We start from the raw sequence: 19,897 nt of genomic DNA, 5'->3' as shown, positions 1-19,897 counted from the left end.
GACATTTTGCTCATGTAATTCTTGCTTTCAGTGCATTGGGAATAATTATTAGTACATACTTTATTCTAATGTAAACATCTGTTAGATCATATATGGCTGTTGCTTTGGTAGAAGTAAAGAAAAATGTTATTCTTTTGCAGAACATAAACGCTAACACTGAAGCATTTGCCATTCCAATGTATGCATGCAGTAGGTTGTTCTTTATGTTGCATGAGTCTAAAGGCATATTGACTTAAATCATTAAAATATTAATCATTCAAAACTTTTACCTTAAATCCCCTGTGGCAGGTCATGCTGACCCCGAACATGCAAGGTATTATCATGGCTATAGGTAAAGCCAGGAATGTTTATGACAGGTGTGGGCCAGAAGCAGGGTTCTTTAAGGTACAACTAACATTTCAATCTTTACTTCTCCTCTGATTTCTTTTTTTTATTATTGAAATATTTTTTTTCCTGTTAATGCATATTATGATTGTTCTGGCATTTGTCTGTTTTCTTTTTCTTACCTTCAGTCCACAGTTAGTAATACTTTTGTCCTGACAGAAGCATATAGAAATCTTACTAGGGGTGCGTGTTAACAATAAAGCCTTCTGATACAACTAGTCACAGCTTCTGACATTTATCTAAGAAATATTAAGGGTAGCTGTGTGAACTTGAACAATGACGGCAATTGTTTATCTTTTTCATAACTAAGGGCTTGTCTACTTTTACAACACTGCAGCAGCACCACTGTAGTGTTTCAGTGGAGACATTACCTACACTGATGGGAGACCTTCTCCTATTGGCATAGGTACTCCACCTCCCCGATAGGTATTACCTATGTCGATGGGAAAAGCCCTCCTGTCAATATAGCACTGTCTACGCTGGGGGTTGGGTCATTATAACTACATCACTTAGAGGGGTGAATAATCCAAACCCCTTAGCAACATAGTTATACCGACATAAATTCCTTGTGTAGACCAAACCTAAATGCAAACTTCCACTAGCATGTCTCTGAGAACTCCAGCTTTTTCACACGGGAACATCTCTGTGTTCACCAAAGCTTTTCAGAGAAATGTTATTCTGACTCTTGTCCTCCATAAAATAACAAGCTGAATTGTTTGATTTGGTTTACTTGTTAGTGTCAGTATTATCCCTTTTGTATAGTGCAATTTATTATGGGTAGATATTGTTTGGGGTGCCCATTCTTTAACTTTTCAAAGTAACATTAAATTTAGACAACATATCCAGATGTTATCAGTTTTCCTTAATATGTAAATTTTCTGAATTGCTAGTGCATAAGATTTTGAATCATCCGTGTGCCAGTGTAAGAGCCACCATGAAATAGTGCAGAATCTTTTTTTTTCTTCAGTGAGAATGTGTGTTTATGTATCTTAAAAGGAAAAAAATGGAACTTGAAATGTGTGTGTGTTGACATTTGTTTTAAATGTGCATAATTTCTGGTGAGACAGATACAGCCTTCAATACTCTTACCATATATAGTGAGTTAGTTTGGTTAGAAAGTGTGGTGGGAGTGTTTGCTTTTTCCTTACTGATAGAGCTGGCCAGGAATTTTTCAACTAAACATTTTTCATTGGAAAATGCAGATTCATCAAAACAACTTTTTTATGGGAAAAGGTCATTTGCAATGCATTTCCTGTTTTTTGAAAAATTCAAATGAAAAGTGCCACTTTTTGGTTTGAAATGACTTTGTTTTGAAGTTCTATTTAATATACAGTAAGAAATATATATATATGGGAAAAGGTCATAATGGAAACAAAATATTTTGTTTGATCTGATTTGAAATTTTGTTCAGTTCACACAAACTTTAGAGATTACTAATTTTTGTCCTGATTTGAGATGGGGAAAATATTTTAAATCTCAAAAATTCCCATGGGATGAGAGAACCATTTCACACTCAGCTGTATTCTGCTTACCTTTCTGGGGTAGGTGGTGGTGGACTTGTATATAAAAACCATACGTACGATATTTTCAGTTAATGCTTAGGCTTAAATGCGCAATTTGATAGTGAAGTGGCTGACTCAGTTTCCTAACTTGAAGAATATTAAGTGCAACTTCATGTTACTTCAGCATGGTTTTCCATAGTCTCTTAGCTGCTCTGTGCCTTAATAAAATTATATGCCATTTTATGTTTTGCATGGTATTTTAGGTATAATAGTGCTTACAAAGATCATTTTCTGTTTTTTCTTTAGTTTGCTTTAGGATATGTTTGCTTTACTGTTCTTGTTGAAACATACTTGAAATGAGTCATTCTTTCTTCACTGAAACCTGAAGTCTTTGTAGGGCAGTTGTCTTAGTTTTCAGAATCTAGCAAATCATTCTTCAGGATTTTTGTATATAGCTTCCTTTGAGAAATTGAAAGAATCTTTCTCTGATATATTGGTTGTACCGTAATCCCATTTTCTGTATATTGTATAAAGAAAAAACTATTATTTTGCTCAGCATATAAGAATCTTAGAACTCAAATAAGATGCCTGTTACTGTAGTAGGTCAAGTCAAAAATGTGTATGGAAACAGTTCTTTTCTTCTGTTGGTAGACTGTCTGTAAAGTGGTGTATATCATGTGCTTTTGTCTCAGGCCTTGTCCATGCTAGAAAGGGTTGGCTGATGTAACTATTCCAGTATAGCTGTACCAGCAAATGATGTCCTTTTTGGTTGGTATAGTTACCTTGACTTAATTAGACCTTTATTTTGGTCCTGATAATCGATCCTTTCAGTTGAGATCTTGCATAGAGGCATTGTATACATTCACTCTAGTTCGAGTTGACATTTTTTTACCATAGTGTTTGACCATTTTTGTACCTTTTTAGAAGAAAAATCTTGAAATACAGTAGGATCTGTCACCATTTCTCTCAGCAATTTCTTTTGTTCTACACAGTGGTCAGAGTCCATAATTAAGTAGTTAATGAGCACAATTGAAAAGCTTTCAGGAAAACTAGAATTTGTTTTAAAAAAATTAGTACTGGAAACATGGAAAAGTATTTCTTATGACACTAGCATAAAGGAAAAACAGTGTAAAATACTAAATGCTGTTAAGGCCTTGTAAGGCAGGATAGAAACATGTTTTAAGTATTTGTGTTCAGTAGAAATCAGATAATTAGGTTCTTAGTGTAAACCATTTCCATCACGCTTGAATATATTTTTAAAAAGCTTTATACGTTCATTAAACATTCTCTGAAAATACATTTTGCATTTTAACCGTGGGTAAAAACTATTTTTCAACATGAAAGCTTTCAGAATAATTAACTGGCTAAAATGGCTGCAATTGTCCTATACAGCTTCTGGCTGTAGAGACTTATAGGCGGTATCTTTACCTTGGGAAAAAGATGGGACGGCTAGAGAAGTGGTTGGATAGTAAAAAGCTAAATCTTCCCTGAGGAGGTGAGAAAATGATGTTGAAGTTCTGCCCATATGCCAGTGATAGATGATCAGAGAGAGGAACAACCTCGGTTTTGTTTTTAATTGTTAAATGACTCCCATTACAAGGGTACTTTGGGAATATGTTTAAGTAGGACAGGGCTGGGGGATTACTAAGCATCTTGTAGCATGGCCAGCAATATGAGGATGTTAACTTCACAGAAATAAACATAATTTACTTGTCAAGGGCTAACTAGAAAAAAAAATAACTGATATTTTTGGTTAAATTATGTAGGCAATTAAATTGGAGTATGCACGGTTACTAAAATTGGCTCAGGATGATCCACCACCTGAATGTGATTACCGTTTGCATCATGCAGTTGTCTACTTTATGCAAAACGAGGCACCAAAGAAAATAATTGAGAGAACATTACTGGAACAGTTTGGAGATCACAATCTGAGCTTTGATGAAAGGTAATGGGAAAATGAGACGTGCTAATCTTATACTATTAAGGATACAATATTTAACTCTGCTTTATGTATTGTATGTATAATGTGGGTATTAGGTACCCATCATGAACAATATATTTGCCTAGCCACCACTTCAGTATGGTTTACACAACATTGCAATTTTCAACATGAAATACTACTTTTAAGAAATACATAATTAAATTGTGAAACAACTTGCTGCAATATATCAGTGCATCCAAGAACTTAGTAGCATTCAGGATAGAATTAAATATTTATGTGGATAATGGGAACATCACGGTTAAATTAGATTAACATTAAAAAGAAATCCCTTTTGTTTGATGGCATAAATCAATCGATGATTAGAAAGGAATGTTCACTATGGGTGTAATATTATTCTATAGTTTACCATTATATATTCTTGTTCCTTTCTCTGAAACAACTTGTACTGGTCACGGTAAAAACGAAAGAACAGCACACTAGGCTAGATGGACAACTTGTCTAATTCACTATGGCAATTTTCTGTGCTCTACCCTAACTATTACCAATTGTTCACTTATTTAAAAACACAAACTGAAAGATTATAGTACTGCACCCTGAATCCCTCACGGTATCAGCACTTGAAGCTTCAGATCCTAATTCTCTAAGATTACATTTTTAAAAAATAGTTACAAGTTCAGGAAGGTTTAAGTCACCTGATTTTTTAACTTTTTAAAAAAACTGATATGGCATTTTGGTAGAGGAAGAAAGTTAAAATATAGTGATTGATTTACATATTTGTAAAGTAATTATGAGAAAGTCCTGTACCCTCTGCCTGTGAATACCTGGGCAAGGAACTCAAGAAGTATGCAGGAAATCACACTTCCTGTCTGTAGTTTAGTCAAAGTTGTAGTGCTCTAATGATATTTGCTTGCAGTATTTTAGGCTAATATCTCTGCAGTGTTAACATATGTCTGAGAGTTTTCAGTTACCACCAGTTAATTTTTTGCAACTTTTTTTTCTTTGTTTTTAAGGTGCCGCAACATAATGAAAGTGGCTCAAGCCAAACTTGAAATGATAAAGCCTGATGAAGTAAACATGGAGGAGTATGAGGCCAGTATTTTTTTCTTTCCTAATAAATTGTAGCAGAGAATAATTATCTACTAAAATTCAGAAAAGATCTTTTGTTCATTTACAGTGCACAGTTTATCTTGTTAACCAAATTTCCCATGTTCATGCCATAAGATGTATAGATCAGCTGCTGAAAGACCCTTTATTTTTGGGAAGGTCAAATTTGAATAGGACCATAATTAAAAGATAGTTTATTGGTCTTGACCAACTCGCTAATGGCTTGATATCATTAACAGCGCCCCATGGTTTCAGTGTGAATTGATTGGCTTTTCCTACAAGAAGTGGGCATCTAGTAAAATCGCATGGGTGGTTTCAGGTCAGTAGGACCGGGCTACAGTTTATCTCCAGCGGGTATGCTGTCATTCCCAGTGTATTGGCGAGAATCAGATTCATGTACATCCTGTCTCACACCGAGACTACTCGCAGATTAATCTCTTGCCATCCCCCTCCCCCAAAACCCTTGAAATTTTGAAGTACTTGATCGATACATCCTGACTTTAAAATGCTGACAAATACTACTCAAGAATGAAACTTTTACAAGTCATTTCTGAGAAACTGGTCACATTCCAGCTAAATATCAAATGATGTCTGTTTAGCAAAGCATTTAATCATGTTTGAAGTTATGCATGTGCTTTAAATGAATTGGGGCCTAAATCCTTCAGATGCACTTCTTTTCCCACACAGGTCCCCATGCATCACTTAAACCTCATCTTTTTGCCAATAGGGCCAAACAGAAAGTAATTTTCCCCCCTCACCTAACCAACAGAAGACAGATGCTCTGCACCCCTTCACCAGCCTAAAGGCCTTTCTGTGTGTTTTCCCTCCCCAGTGTAGGGGAAGGATTGGAGGATTCACAGAGTTGCAGGTGCTTTGCCACACTTCTTCTGTTCTGGGTTCAAGTTCCTTTCCACTCCTGCATAACTTCCCATAGGTGTACACTGCAGATCTTGGCTGTGTCACAGCTGGGTGCCACCTCTCCCCCTTTCACATGTGTAAAAACACCTTTTTCTGCTAAATTGGGGCGGGAGAGACATCTATATCTGCAAAAATGATTAGGATTAGGATTTATCATATATAGACAGTAAATGTTTCATGGAACTTCATGCAGGCTTTGTGTTGGGGAGAATTTCACCATAAATGGGTATCTGGCAAGCCATGCTGGGGTTGGAGTTCTGTCCCTTGCAGGCAATTAAGAGCTGCCATTCTAACCGACTGGAATAGAAACATGCTGCAAATTTGAAGTAAAACATTCATTTGCCTATAAAATATTGGTAAAGTAACTCCAGTACAAACCACATTGCTTTTGGTTTGCAGTATTGTAACATTTTGCTTCCCCTGTTTATAGATTAAAATTAGAGCCTGATTTTTATATCATCATCACACGCACAAGTCCAAAACATAGATGATCCTATTTTGGTGGTTCTCCTTCCCACTCCCAGGAGATAAAAAGGACATTTTACAATGTCTGGAATTCTAGAATGTCTGCCTGGAATTCCCCTTAGACTGCTATATTTGTTCCTTTCAAATGGCAATGAATTCTGTAAACATAATCCTATGGAATTTTTGTTTTATCACTTTACAAAGTTTTAGAATTTTCTTTTTCTCTTTGTGTGACAAATATTTAGACAGTTTGATTTTTTTTTTTCTTTTTATGTGAAAAATATTTTCCAAATTCTTTGATTTATCCCCCAAACAATTCATGAGTCCTTATTATGTGTATGCAATGCTGTGTGAAGAGGGCAAAATGTATCTCTCCTTTGTATGAATGAACATTCTTAATAACATTTCCTTATGTGCAGAGATGGCATCAAGAATATAGAAATTACAGAGAAACAACCATGTATCTCATGGTAGGATTGGAACTTTTTCAAAAAAAGAGGTAAGAAGAGACATTACAGAATTCAGACTGCGGGGTTATTTTAAATTGGTTACATTAAATATTCAGTTTCTGTGGGGGGGAAAGCAATGTAAACGATAAACCAAATTTATGGAAAAATAATAAATGTAAAAGAAAATAATTTGTAAGTGTATTGCAATTACACCATTCTTTTTCAGAAAAGATCAATATTGTGTTGAGTATATTAGAATGGGCAGCTGTATATATTTGACAATTTATTGCATAAATTAAAATGACACAATACAGAAGAACCACCCTTAAATATAATCACCTCCACTATCCTCAATAATTTTTTGGGGGAAGTGAGGGGCAACTGGCTTTCCAAAATGCCCGGTAGGTTAGTAAATGTAACCTCTGAAGACCAAAGTGGAGAGCAATTTCCAAAGTCAAGGACCTGTTGCTAAGAATCACCTGCCAGCATCGCCCTTTTATTATACAGAGGGGGCTTGAGCACTTAAGCTTATTTTTTAGAATTTGGTGAAAGAGGGAATAAGGCCTAACAAATTACAACCTGCATTCAGAGTTATTCTATCACATTGATCCAAAACTGGACTTGGCACAGGGTTTATGCGGATAAATAAGGATGATGGTAAAACATGCTTAACCCAAAAAAGTCCTGCAAAGATGAAAAGAATATTATGAGTGTGCACTTAACCATCCTGAAGTGACTCAAAGCTCAGATCTGGTCACATCAGTAGTAGATGCAGTCACTGCACCCAAAATCTGTGTAGAGTACCTATTTTGGATGAGGTCTGCTCTGCCATAAAGAAATTGCAAAGCGGGAATGATGCTGGATCTGATGACATAACCCCAAACTTCTCAGTTGCTCCATACAGCCCATACGTGTAGCATTACACCAACTTTTTTCCCCCCAGATTTGTACAGGGAAGGTACCAGCAGAGTAGAAGGAAGGGATCATCATCCCACTTTGTAAGGGGTAATGCCCATATGGTGAGTTAGGAGAGACAGGCCCATAACCTTGTTTCTGTTACCGGAAAAGTTTTTATACATGTCCTACTCCCCCAGCTCCAGCCTAACTTTGTGAAAAGCCATCACCCAGGGTAGTCAGGTATCACTGCTGGATGATCTTCAATGAACGTTGTACTTGCTCTTCATTCTTATCTGAGATCCATCAGGAATTCAGTCGTCCTTGGACAGCAGCATATGGAGACTTAGTCAGCCTTCAATTCTGTTAATAGAGCTGTCCTCCGGAAGGCCCTGCAAGGCACTGATGTTCCTGATATCCTCTTGAGGTGAATTAAAGATCTAGATAATAAGTCAGGGGCACAGGTACAATGGAGGACCCCTAGGTCTAACAGAGTTTACCCTAGATCCAAGATGAAGTAGGGATGTGTCTTGGCCCCAGCGCCATTTTGCTAGACAGTAGACTTACTCTTTGAGTAAGTCTGCACAAATAACAGTATAATTGTCAGTTTAATTTCTTTTACCATCCTGGATTATGCAGATGATATTCTCTTCAGACAGCTTGCATATGACCTGAAAGACAGGAGAGCCTCTGCTACAGGGCAGCTGCCCTTGGGCTAAAGATTTCTTGGGCAAAATCAAAAATCCAGTGTCAGGGCAAAAATCGTGATACAAGACATCTGTGCTGCCGGAAGTAGTGGATGATTTCAGCTCTCTAGGCAATAATTTGTCATCAGATGGGCGCAGCCAGCCAGACATCCTAAGGATAGACCGTTTAGCAGCCTCAACCATGAAAGACCTTTGTAGGGTCTGGAGACAAAAGAAGGTGAAAGTATATACAAAAGTACAGATTTTATCACATCTTTGTACTGTTGATCCTCTTAAGGATCTGAAAGATGGATGGTGCTTAAACAAGACAGCAGGAGGCATTTCATATGTGTTTCATATGTGGCAACTACTGGCCTTAAGAGAGGTTGATTTTTATCAGTAACACAGACGTATTATTGAGAACTGGCCTTGAGAGGTTTGAAGTCATCAGCGATTACTAGCACAAGAACTTTTTGGTCATATACCCAATCCTTGGAGATCAAGTCCCAGCACATGGAGCCCTGAAGATCAGACTTGAGGTCAGGTGGGGACATTGCCCAGCCAGGGACTGGTGGTGGCCACACAGCCATCCATGCTTAACCTGATTGAGCCAGGATTAAAATTGTGTGTTGAGACATTTTATGTCTTAGCCAGAGTCCCACTCCATGAGAATTTTAAAGCATGTTTCGGTAGGACTAACACAGCAAATGTCTTGCCTGTACAGTGTTACCATCATTGAGATCTATTGAGCTGTTGCCTGGTGTTCTCTCAATACTTTTACTTCACATTATTTTCTGGATACCATGGTCTTAGATGGATGTCCAGCTTGGAAGAGTAACATAAGTCACTCCATAAAGAATTTCTCTGCCCTCCTTCCACCTGGGTTTGATTGATTGATATGACTGGTATTGCTTGGTTGATCACCTATGGCTATCCCAGAGGAGTGAATACTAACTAGGAATTGTCATTTCTTGAGGCACTTGCTTCTGTGTATATATGCTCTCTGTTTGCCTCTCTTTCTCCTCTGAATTTTATGGATACATCCTTGAACTCTGAAGTTTGAGAGAGAATGGATGGGGACAGTGCCTGTACCACCACTATATGATTTCAGGCACAGTGTTTAGTGCTGTAAGAGGGCATTGATGCCATCCACAATCACCATGGCTTTCCTTAATCTTTTGAAACTGCAGTACTGGGACACATCTTATTCTTGTGAATGTGAAAAACACAACCCCCTCAGCTAATTCCTTTTTACTGCAAGTAATCTTTCTCTTTCAGTTTATTTTCCATTCCATAAACTGCCATTCCAAATAGACTTTACAGTCAGAGGGGATCATCATGATCATCTAGTCTGACCTGCACGTTGCAGGCCACAGAATTTCACTCGCCCACTCCTGTAGTAGACCCCTAACCTCTGGCTGAGTTACTGAAATCCTCAAATCGTGATTTAAAGACTTCAAGTTACAGAGAATCCACCATTTACTTAGTTTAAACCTGTAAGTGGTCTATGTCTCATGTAGCAGAGGAAGAAGAAAATCCCCTAAGGTCTCTGCCAATCTGACCTGGGGGAAAGTTCATTCCCAACCCCAAATATGGCGATCAGTTAGACCCTGAGCATGTGGGCAAGACCCAGCAGGAAGATACCTGGGAAAGAATTCTCTGTAATAACTCAAAGCCCTCCCCATCTAGTGCCCTGTCTCCAGACGTTGGGAATTTTTGAAGCTGGCAGTCACCAATGGGCCTCATAAGCCATCCCATCATACCATCCCCTCTATAAACTTATCAAGCTCAGTCTTAAAGCCAGTTAGGTGTTTTGCCCCCACTGCTCCCCTTGGAAGGCTGTTCCAGAACTTCACTTCTCTGATGGTTAGAAATCTTTGTCTAATTTCGATCCTAAACTTATTGATAGCCAGTTTATATCCATTTGTTTTTGTGACCGCATTGGTACTTAGCTTAAATAACTCCTCTCTCTAGCTGGTATTTATCTCTGATGTATTTATAGAGAGCAATTCTAACTCCCCTCAGCCTTCTTTTGGTTAGGCTAAACAAGCTAAGCTCCTTGTATCTCCTCTCATAAAGTAGGTTTTCCATTCCTCTGATCATCCTCCTAGCTTTTCTCTGCACCTGTTCCAGTTTGAATTCATCTTTCTTAAATTTGGGAGGCCAGAATTGCACACAGTATTTCGGATGAGTTCTCACCAGTGCCTTGTATAATAGTACTAGCACTTCCCTGCCTCTACTGGAAATACCTCACCTGATTCATCCTAGGACTACATTAACCTCTTTCATGGCTGCATCACCTTGGTGGTTTAGTCATCGTGTGATCAACCAATACATCTAGGTCTTTCTCCTTTGTCACTTCCAACTGATAAGTCCCCAGTTTATAGCAAAAAGTCTTGTTGTTAGTTCCTAAATGCATGACTTTGCACTATTAAATGTCATCCCATTTCTATTATTCCAGTTTACAAGGTCATCCAGATATTCTTGTATAATATTCCAGTCATCCTCTGTATTGGTAATACTTCCCAACTTCATGATATCCACAAATTTTAATAGCACATTCCCACTTTTTGTGCCAAGGTCAGTAGTAAAAATGTTAAATAAGATTGGTCCCAAGACCAGTCCCTGAGGAACTCCACTATCTTTGCAGATGACACAAAGCTTGGAGGTATTCCTGAGACAGAGGAGGACCGAAGTATCAGACAAGGAAGCCTGGATGACCTTGTAACCTGAAGTAATAGAAATGTGATGGAATATAATAGTGCAAGGTCATGCATTTAGGGAGTAACAACAAGAATTTTTGCTATAACATCCAGATTTGTAAGTTGCTCCACTGTGAAGGCCCTGGTATATCCTCGAATGTGTTATGTATGATTTTCATGTGTATGTAATGTTAAAAGTACAGAAAATGTCCAAAGAAGAGCTAGCCGCCTATGCTCACTAGTATAGCTGCAGCAAGTACACCTCAGTGCTCTGTTTCGCTGAAACTTTTTTTATTGAGGCTTTCATCTTAAGCTGTTTGCTTGTACAAAAATTATTTTTTTCTTTACATGAGCACTCATTCCAAGGCATCTTTAGAATGTACTTGCCTTCATTTTCTCTTTCTGTTTCTCTAACTCAGACTATGCCAAAGTTTCCTAATGTATTCACTAAAAGTGAAAGATGAAACACTTGCTAATCCTTTTTCACAACCAGTTCAAAGCAGTGAGGTCTGTTTTGTCTATCATCAAATTTTGTTGTCTGGTTCTTTATTATTCATCCCCCCCCTTACAGTAACGTACATATCTCTGTCATTATTTTAGATTAAGGTGAAAATTGTCAATAGACTACTGCTACAAATATTTGCTTTTGGGGAGGCCATGCCAGTCACACATCTGTGAACATTTCCATCAGTCTAAATACAAGTGGTAATTTGGAGACATTATAATTAATGTACCTGAAAATAAGTTTTCTCTTAGAAGTTCACACTTGAAAAATGAAATCACACTATTCCACACTCAGTTTGCAAAGGTTTAAGTGGCTACACAAATTGCAGGATAGTGAAGAATCAGACCAAATGTGTCACGAATGCGTAGAAGAAAACTGTTTTCCTGTGTATATAAGGCCTAATTCATAGCCATTTGAAGTCAGTGGAAAACCTCCCATTGATTTCAGCTTTGGATCTGGTTTATGGTTGCAACAGAAATTTGTACTGATGTGCATTGAGGAGAAAATGTCCTAATCAATACCAAGGGAAACCATATCAAGTGTGAGTGTTCAAATGCTTTTTTATTGTACTGACCTTTGAAAAGATACAGAAACAAATGATACCTACCTGTACAAGGGCATTATAAATCTGATGTGTGTATATATATTTTTTGTGTGTGTTTTAGTTATATGGAAGCCTTGCTTTACCTTATCTATGCTTACCAGAATAACAAAGAACTCTTGTCCAAAGGCCTGTATAGAGGGCATGATGAAGAGCTGATATCCCATTACAGAAGAGAGTGTTTGCTAGTAAGTGGAATATGACCCTAATTTTGTAGTTGTTGCATGTGTGAAATAGTAGACAACCTTAGGTAATTGTTATGCAAAGTTGCAATCAAAAAATCCTTTGTACATTAATATAACCAGTTAAGGGCATCCCTCCCCTTGTAAGAACAGGGCCAACAATGGAGAAGGAAGCAATGTAAAATATGAGGTTTAAAAGGAAAACTTGTAATTTCTGTTGTTCCTACAGAGTATGTAGCTGCCTGTTTTACTGGGGCATTATGATGAACCTGTCCACTGCTACACATAGTGTGGCAAAGAATAGTGGTACACCCTAGTTTTGGACAGCAAACGGCCACATTGCTACAGTGGGACTAGTTGACAGGAGACTAATGCTAGAAAAGGCAGCAGTAGAAATAGATTCTTTTCTCTCTCCTCCACTCCCCACTTGATTTTAATCAGCCATAGAAAGAAGTAGCAACAGAGGGATGGGGATCTAGCCTTCGGCAGGGATGGCTACAACAATTACGAGTAATCAGTCACCCGTTCAAGGGTCTGTTAGAGGGAAGGATAGCATAAGACCTGACATGTTTAGTGAAGAATTTGCAAGATTGTCTTGACTTAAAACTTGTGATATATGGTTACTGCTGATTTTCAAATTGTTTTTTTATTTGAGGCATAAATCCTTTTTTTTAAAAAGCTGATACTTCCTGAAACGTGAAATGCTAAGTACTTATAAGTTTTCCTTTTTTATGATGTTGCATAAAGAAACTAAATGAACATGCTGCGGCACTCTTTGAGTCTGGAGATGATCAGGAAGTAAATAATGGACTGATAATTATGAATGAGCTTATTGTCCCATGTTTGCCATTACTACTGGTGGATGAAACGGAAGAAAAGGATATTGCTGCTGTAGAAGATATGAGAAACCGCTGGTGTTCGTATCTTGGACAAGAAATGGAACGTAAGTCGTATGTATTTAGGGTGACCAGATGTTCAGATTTTTATAATGACAGTCCCGATATTTGCGGCTTTGTCTAATATAGGCACCTATTACCCCCCATTCCCGGTCCCCATTTTTCACACTTGCTATCTAGTCACTTTATATGTATTTCTTAAATCCAAAGGCTCCTCCACACACACAATGCTGTAGACAAAATGATTCTGATCTTGAAGTCAGATATAGCTTATGTCTATCTTCAAGTTCTATCTTATCTTATCAAAATCTTTTGTTCTTTTGAAATATGCTTTGAAATCCACAGGTGACAAGTATCATTGTATTGGGCCCTAAAAGAGCTAAGTATTGTATGACGTTTGTTTAAAGGTGGAAAAGGTTTCACATTCATACCATTGCATATTTAATTTTTGTTTGTGTATTCCTGATGATCTTGAGAATATTTTAGTCTTGTTCTCGGCACGGTCATACTGAATGACTCATTTACTTATTCCTAGTTGAAGCCTAGAGTACTAAGGAAAGATGTTTTGTAACAAAGTGAAACTAATTAAAAGAGGAAGTTGGTGCTATGGAGCAATTTTTCATTTTATTACTCCTATGGCCAGTAAGTTCTTATATTGACTTTTTTTATATATATATATTTGCAGCTAATTTGCAAGAAAAGCTGACAGACTTCCTGCCAAAACTTCTAGATTGCTCTACGGAGATTAAAGGTTTCAATGATCCACCAAAGTTACCTTCCTATTCCACACATGAACTGTGTGAGCGATATGCCCGAATCATGTTGTCACTCAGTCGAACTCCAGCTGATGGAAGATAAACTCTGCAAACCTTCATAAGCACATTATATAAACTTTTTTAGTTCTTAACCCTTGCCTACCTATCACAGGGTTTGCTTGTTGCTGCTATAGTTTTTAACTTTTTTTTATTTTAATAATTGCAAAAGACAAAATGGCTGTACAGACATTAGCCAGACTACAAACAATTAAAGCTGAGAATTGCATGGGGCTCGGTTTTTGTTTCAACCAGAATTGATGCAACATTACAAAACTGCTTTTTTGCCACCTGTCTGTTACAGTATTACTTTGCTTTTATCTTAATATCCTTTACTTTATCAACGGCTTTCTATTCAGTCTGGATCATTCTGTGACTGCAACTATTTTAAGTGTCCAGTGCTGTGTAAATACATGGTACTTGATAGCTTGTAAATGAAATGGAAGAATAAAGTTTTATTTATGGCTACTCCTGTGTTTGCAAGCAGATACATTGTATATTAGTGTATTATATAGCTATTTTTTTAGACCAGAAACGGATGCAATATGTTGATGGGTCATTAAGTTCATAGGCATCGTTCTTCAGGATTTACAGCCAATTTCTTTAGAGATGATCACTGATTACTGTATGTCAGCACATTGGAAATCTGTCACAGTATTATTACACACCTTACTTTTTGTATATTCCTTACTGATCTGTATAATACTGCATCTGAACACATTTATTTTGAAGCCGCATTGGGTTTAAAGTGAAGTTAAAGGCTTGCTTCTGAAACAAATTAATTGCACCTTTCTTCTATTCATAGGAGACCCTTTTTTAAAAAAACAAAAACTATTTTCCATAGGACTAGAAGCTATATTAGATACAGCAGGCACTCAGATTTCTTTGAAAGACTTGATTGAGTAAATTAAATGGAGGATTTGTAATTGTGAAATATGTATGACTCTAGAATCCATCACAGATTAAATACTCATATTTTTTGTTTTATAAGGTTTGTGTTTTAATTATGTAAACTGCACACTACTCTAGCTCAGAAATGTAACCTTCCATTAACTCTTGCTGTGAAGTTGGTTGCTAGTACTGTTATAGTAAAGGATTTCAGAAATAATATATCTGCGCTAATTTACTTTCTCTCAGAAGTAAATGAAGAACTTTGTAGAGTTTGTTTTGTAGAACTGAAATACTGTCTGATTTTAATGAAGAAACTCTATTATTTTGTGAAAAGGAGTTAATGCATCCTTAGGAAATCCTGTTACCTGAAAATATTTTGATTCCTCATCTTTATAGAGAACATTTTGTGCTAGAACAGTAAAAGATGTAAATATTTGTGTGTATGTGTTTATTGGAGCGACACCCAATAGTACTGTTGTTGGTTCTATCTTGTCTTTTTCTTTTACTACCAATAAAATAGTGAAAAGGGGATGGAAGAGTGGATAAAGCTCAAAAATTGCCAATCTGGCAGTATAATGGGTCTCACTTTGGATGTCACAAAAATAAGTGGTTTAGTTTATCCTTAAATCTCATCAGCAGCCTTCAGACTACTTATTTATTACTTTTTTGGGATGGCCCTGTTGTTTTGTATTGGACGGAAGTATGTAAAATGTTGGCACATAGGTTCAAAATCTGTTAAAGGATTTTTCTCTGCAGTCTTCAAAAATGTATCAAAAATAATAATAACTATTTTCAAAAATATGCAAAATAGTAACACTACAATAGTGCCTGGAAGCCAAGTAGTAATTCTTGTTCCAGGAAAGAACAAATATAAAAGTCTGAAACTCTGCATATTGTCTCACACAGCAATTAAGGACAGTGTTGAAGAGCTACAGGCATGTGCACTTAGCAGGTGAAAATATTATTTCAAAGGGTGTGGTGATGGTTATCTAGCTATAGTACGTTCCATCTGAAGGTGTGACTCAATTGTATATTTACTTACTTACAGTAACTATGTTTAAACTTGGAGCTTTTGACAGATTTAAGCAAAGCTGGTAAGCTTACATCTTTAGTAACACAGATAAAAGTGAACCAGGGATTATATTTAATAATATAATCCATTATCAAGATGTTGAGCTTCCTTTATAATATATAAACAAGGCCTGAATGAGATTCAAACTGTTTTAATTTCCTCCCCATTTTCCTCCACTTGGGAGAAAAGCTCTTTTTGCTAAACCTTCAAATATCCACAGCTTCAGTGGAGGGCTGAGGAATTTCCCTATCCAGTCCTCCATCAAAAATAGAGAAGACAAGACATTCCATCTTTTAAAAATGAAAAGCAGGGGGAATCCCTCTATTTGGGAGAAAAGGAGACTTTCAAAATCCTTTTATGCATAAGAAAGAAGCAAAGGTAAAACATAAGTGTCTTTCCTTTGGTGAGTTATCTCCGATGTTTCCGAACTCAGTTTTTCAGCTCTTCACTGAAATATCTTATGCCTTTGAGTGTGTACTATAGTTCATACTGTGTGTGCATCTGATGAAGTGAGCTGTATCTCACAAAAGTTTATGCTCAAATAAATTTGTTAGTCTCTAAGGTGCCACAAGTACTCCTTTTCTTTTTGCGGATACAGACTAACACAGCTGCTACTCTAAAACTGTGTGTTTCAGTTTCACTAGGAAAAGTTTTGAAATACAATTTATTTATGTCATTGAAGAAAAATCCTGTTTTGGATGCTTTGTTAAGTTCATGAAGCATTTTGGAATCTTGATCCAGAAGATCCATAGAGTCAAAAGCATTTTCTCGTACCTTATGTGAATTTAAAACTGTAGCAATTATAGGTGTTGTGTGGAAAATATGGAACTTCTGCACTGCCAAAGTCATACGATCAAGAAAGCTGATGGGAATTGCATGTTCTTTGGCTGCATAGAACTTAGACAAACTTTTTTGGTGAACCCTAAAATACGTAAAAACATTCTGCAGGATAATACTAGTTTCATGAATGATACATATAAAAATAGTGGGACATTTTCACTGCACCACATTAATCATTGGACTGTGACCAAATCTTCTCAATTCATAACTACACATGCATAGAACGGGTAAAGAAAGTGAACCCAAGCTCTTTACTAGAGTACCTGTAGATATAATTAAATGCAAGCCATTTTTTGCTGTCATATAAAACTAAGGACTTGGTAAATTTTATCCAAATTTGAGTAAAGTAAGTGCTTGTTAATTTACTGTTTCTGGTACTGATCTTTGTCTGTCTAAACCATCATGCTGTCACCATTACATTAAAATCAATGGCAAAATGTCATTGTCTATCATTAGTCAATGCTGTTGCCACAGGACCAGCCAGTACCACTGCTAGTACCAGTGCCTTGGAAGAAGAAGAAAATAAATCTGAAGTGGAAAAGTTGAATCTGGAATGAATCCATGCCCCTGGCAGAAATGTTCATCTTGAAATCATATCAGATGTTAGAAAGGAAGATAAAAACCTCACTACTGTATCACCTTTGCATTCATGCACTTTTTTAACTGCAGTGCTTCATTGACAACGTAAACAGCTTTGTTCTAGGGCACCATCACCTGTCATCTCTTTCTTCAGTTCTGCTACTTGTGAAAATGAAAAAATTGCGGATGCCTGTATTATGCCTAAATATTCTTACTCTTTCCATTTATTGTTTGTAGAGTAGTATGAGAATATGCACATAAAAATGCTACTTTTTTTAAAGTCCTAGTGTAGTTTGAAATTCAACTGTTACAACACTGTTTTCAAGGTTTATTTTTGTGGTTTTGCTGGGTTAATTTAATGAATATGTTCTACTTCTTTGTGCAAAATCTACCTTCAACTTTTGGGAGGGAAGCTCGTTGAATTGAAGACCTGTATCTTAGTCACATATGGGGCTTCCTAAAAATATAATTAATCTAACTATAAAATCTAATTATAATCACCATACAAAATGATCAAACTCTAAGAAGGCTATCCTTTTTTAATCACTTGGCTCCTCAAAGGAATTTGAGGAATAAGAGCAAGAAATACCTCCAGATTTCTTTATCCACCAGAAGATTTAAAATTTTCTATGTAAAATAAAACGTTACCATAAATGTTATGTTCCAATTCTAACTAAGAGCATGGTTCTTTTGTTTCTTATGCAGAAAAAACTCCCCTTTGGTTCAAATTCAGAAGGGACATAAAGGTTGGACTCCCTATCATATCACAGGTTTCAGAGTAGCAGCCGTGTTAGTCTGTATTCGCAAAAAGAAAAGGAGTACTTGTGGCACCTTAGAGACTAACAAATTTGTTAGTCTCTAAGGTGCCACAAGTACTCCTTTTCTTTTTCCTAACATATCAGTAACTCTGTGTAAGTTGGTTTAATATGCACATTGGGATGCAGAGGAAGGTGTAAATTACACCTGCTTATACCATTGTGTTACTTGCTGCTCTCCTCTCTTCTGGCTCTTCAGCATATGTGTTGCATCAGCATAGACTCCCTTCAACCATGGGGACCAAATTCAGAGGTGGTATGAAATGGCAGAAACTTAAATTACACTTTTGTAAGTAAGTGTGTGTCTAAAGTTGAATGGGGGTGTAGTTTGGGGATGCTGGGAGAAAAAGTAAATTATGTCAGTTTAGGCTCCCTTTAGTCTTACTGTTGCCACTGAATTTGTCCCTGGGATTTCAATCAAAGCATAACTTGTATGGCCACCAGCTTCATGCAAGTGGCTTGGAGCACAGCTAACAACCTGCCTTTAGGAACTCCAGCCCAGGGCCAAAACTGCAGTGTCGGAGGGAAAGGTAGCAACTTCCAACCTTCTATTTGATTCTGAGGTGACCCTTCCCCCATCTCCTTCAGTTCGGGATTGCAGAGGGGAAATAGAAGTATATATATTTTAAGGTGTTTATGTATCCTGGCTCCATCTGCAGTGCCAGTTCAGAAAACCATGTATGTATAGTGTCCTAAATAGTAACACAATGTTTTCAACAGCTGGGGTTTGGGGACTCAACTAGTCGCTGTTTCCTAGTACTGTGCGTTTGATCAGATACATGATTTTCCCTATTTAGCATTAAAAAAAAAGTCTAATCATCCCATGGTTCTCTCTCCTCAACATAATTTAAACATATATTTATCTATGTCCTTTTGTCTTTAAATGATCCAGAATGCTTATCAACAGTCCAGTCCTGTTCTTCAACCACAACAACTTGATTCTGTTTGTTGGAGTTCTCTTATCTTGCATCCTTCCCACTTCCCCTTAGGAAGGGTCACTTGTTTGTTTGTTTTTTTCTCTCTGATTTGATAGACTTTCACAGCCAAGTAATAGTTAATCTGGAAAGGAAAGGGATGGCTTGCTAGCCTTTAATATATACTAGCTTTGACTGACTGACGGGGTGGGGGGACCGATTAAGTTTATCATTACTGACCAAACAGAATTAACAGTGAGCAATTTCTCACTTACTGCATTGTTTCCCGAAGTTTCATTTTGTAAGCGGTGTGACTGAATACTTAAGGTTAAGGAAGTGATTGACTGCACATAAGCAGGAAAGAATACTATGGTTTCAAATGGCCATCCATCTACCAACACTTAAGGGACAATGCAAGAGCCATTCACTTTGAAGTTATGCCTCCAATACCTTGCTGAACTCACTGGACTGCTTTTCTGGGGCAAGGCCAAAAGGACTGGGAAACTGAGCCCTGGTCACCAGGCAATTAGGTTGGTATAACTACACTGCTCAGGGGTGTGAAAAATCCACACCCCGAGTGATGCAGTTAAATCAGTCTAACCGTCGGTGTAGAGAGCACTAGCTACGGCCTCTGGGGGAGGTGGAGTACTGACCCCAATGGGAGAAGCCCTGTTGGTGTAAGTAGTATCTCCCTGAAATGCTACAGCAACGCAGCTGCAGCATTTTACGGGCATGTCTACACTT

General features: G+C 37.3%; 1 protein-coding gene across 13 annotated transcripts in view; it reads left to right on the top strand.

Moving 5' to 3' along the window:
* Positions 1-15,368, top strand: part of USP25 (ubiquitin specific peptidase 25) — a 148,160-nt gene extending 132,792 nt beyond the window's left edge. For 8 of the 13 annotated variants that reach the window (XM_043509274.1, XM_038391739.2, XM_038391749.2 and 5 more), the window contains 7 exons: positions 289-384; positions 3,653-3,831; positions 4,839-4,917; positions 6,735-6,814; positions 12,217-12,340; positions 13,082-13,277; positions 13,916-15,368. In XM_043509274.1, the coding sequence (XP_043365209.1) occupies positions 289-384; positions 3,653-3,831; positions 4,839-4,917; positions 6,735-6,814; positions 12,217-12,340; positions 13,082-13,277; positions 13,916-14,088 (927 nt within the window). In that variant the 3' untranslated portion in view covers positions 14,089-15,368. Of the gene's footprint in view, positions 1-288; positions 385-3,652; positions 3,832-4,838; positions 4,918-6,734; positions 6,815-12,216; positions 12,341-13,081; positions 13,278-13,915 lie in introns of those variants that run through there. The other 5 variants (XM_038391770.2, XM_038391759.2, XM_043509302.1 and 2 more) reach the window with 3 other exon arrangements.
* The last annotated feature ends 4,529 nt before the right edge of the window (positions 15,369-19,897 follow it).

Source organism: Dermochelys coriacea, chromosome 1 (assembly GCF_009764565.3).
Source record: "Dermochelys coriacea isolate rDerCor1 chromosome 1, rDerCor1.pri.v4, whole genome shotgun sequence".
Lineage (NCBI taxonomy): Eukaryota > Metazoa > Chordata > Testudines > Dermochelyidae > Dermochelys > Dermochelys coriacea.
Note: the sequence above shows the minus strand (reverse complement) of the source record. Positions and strands in the feature narration are given on the sequence as shown.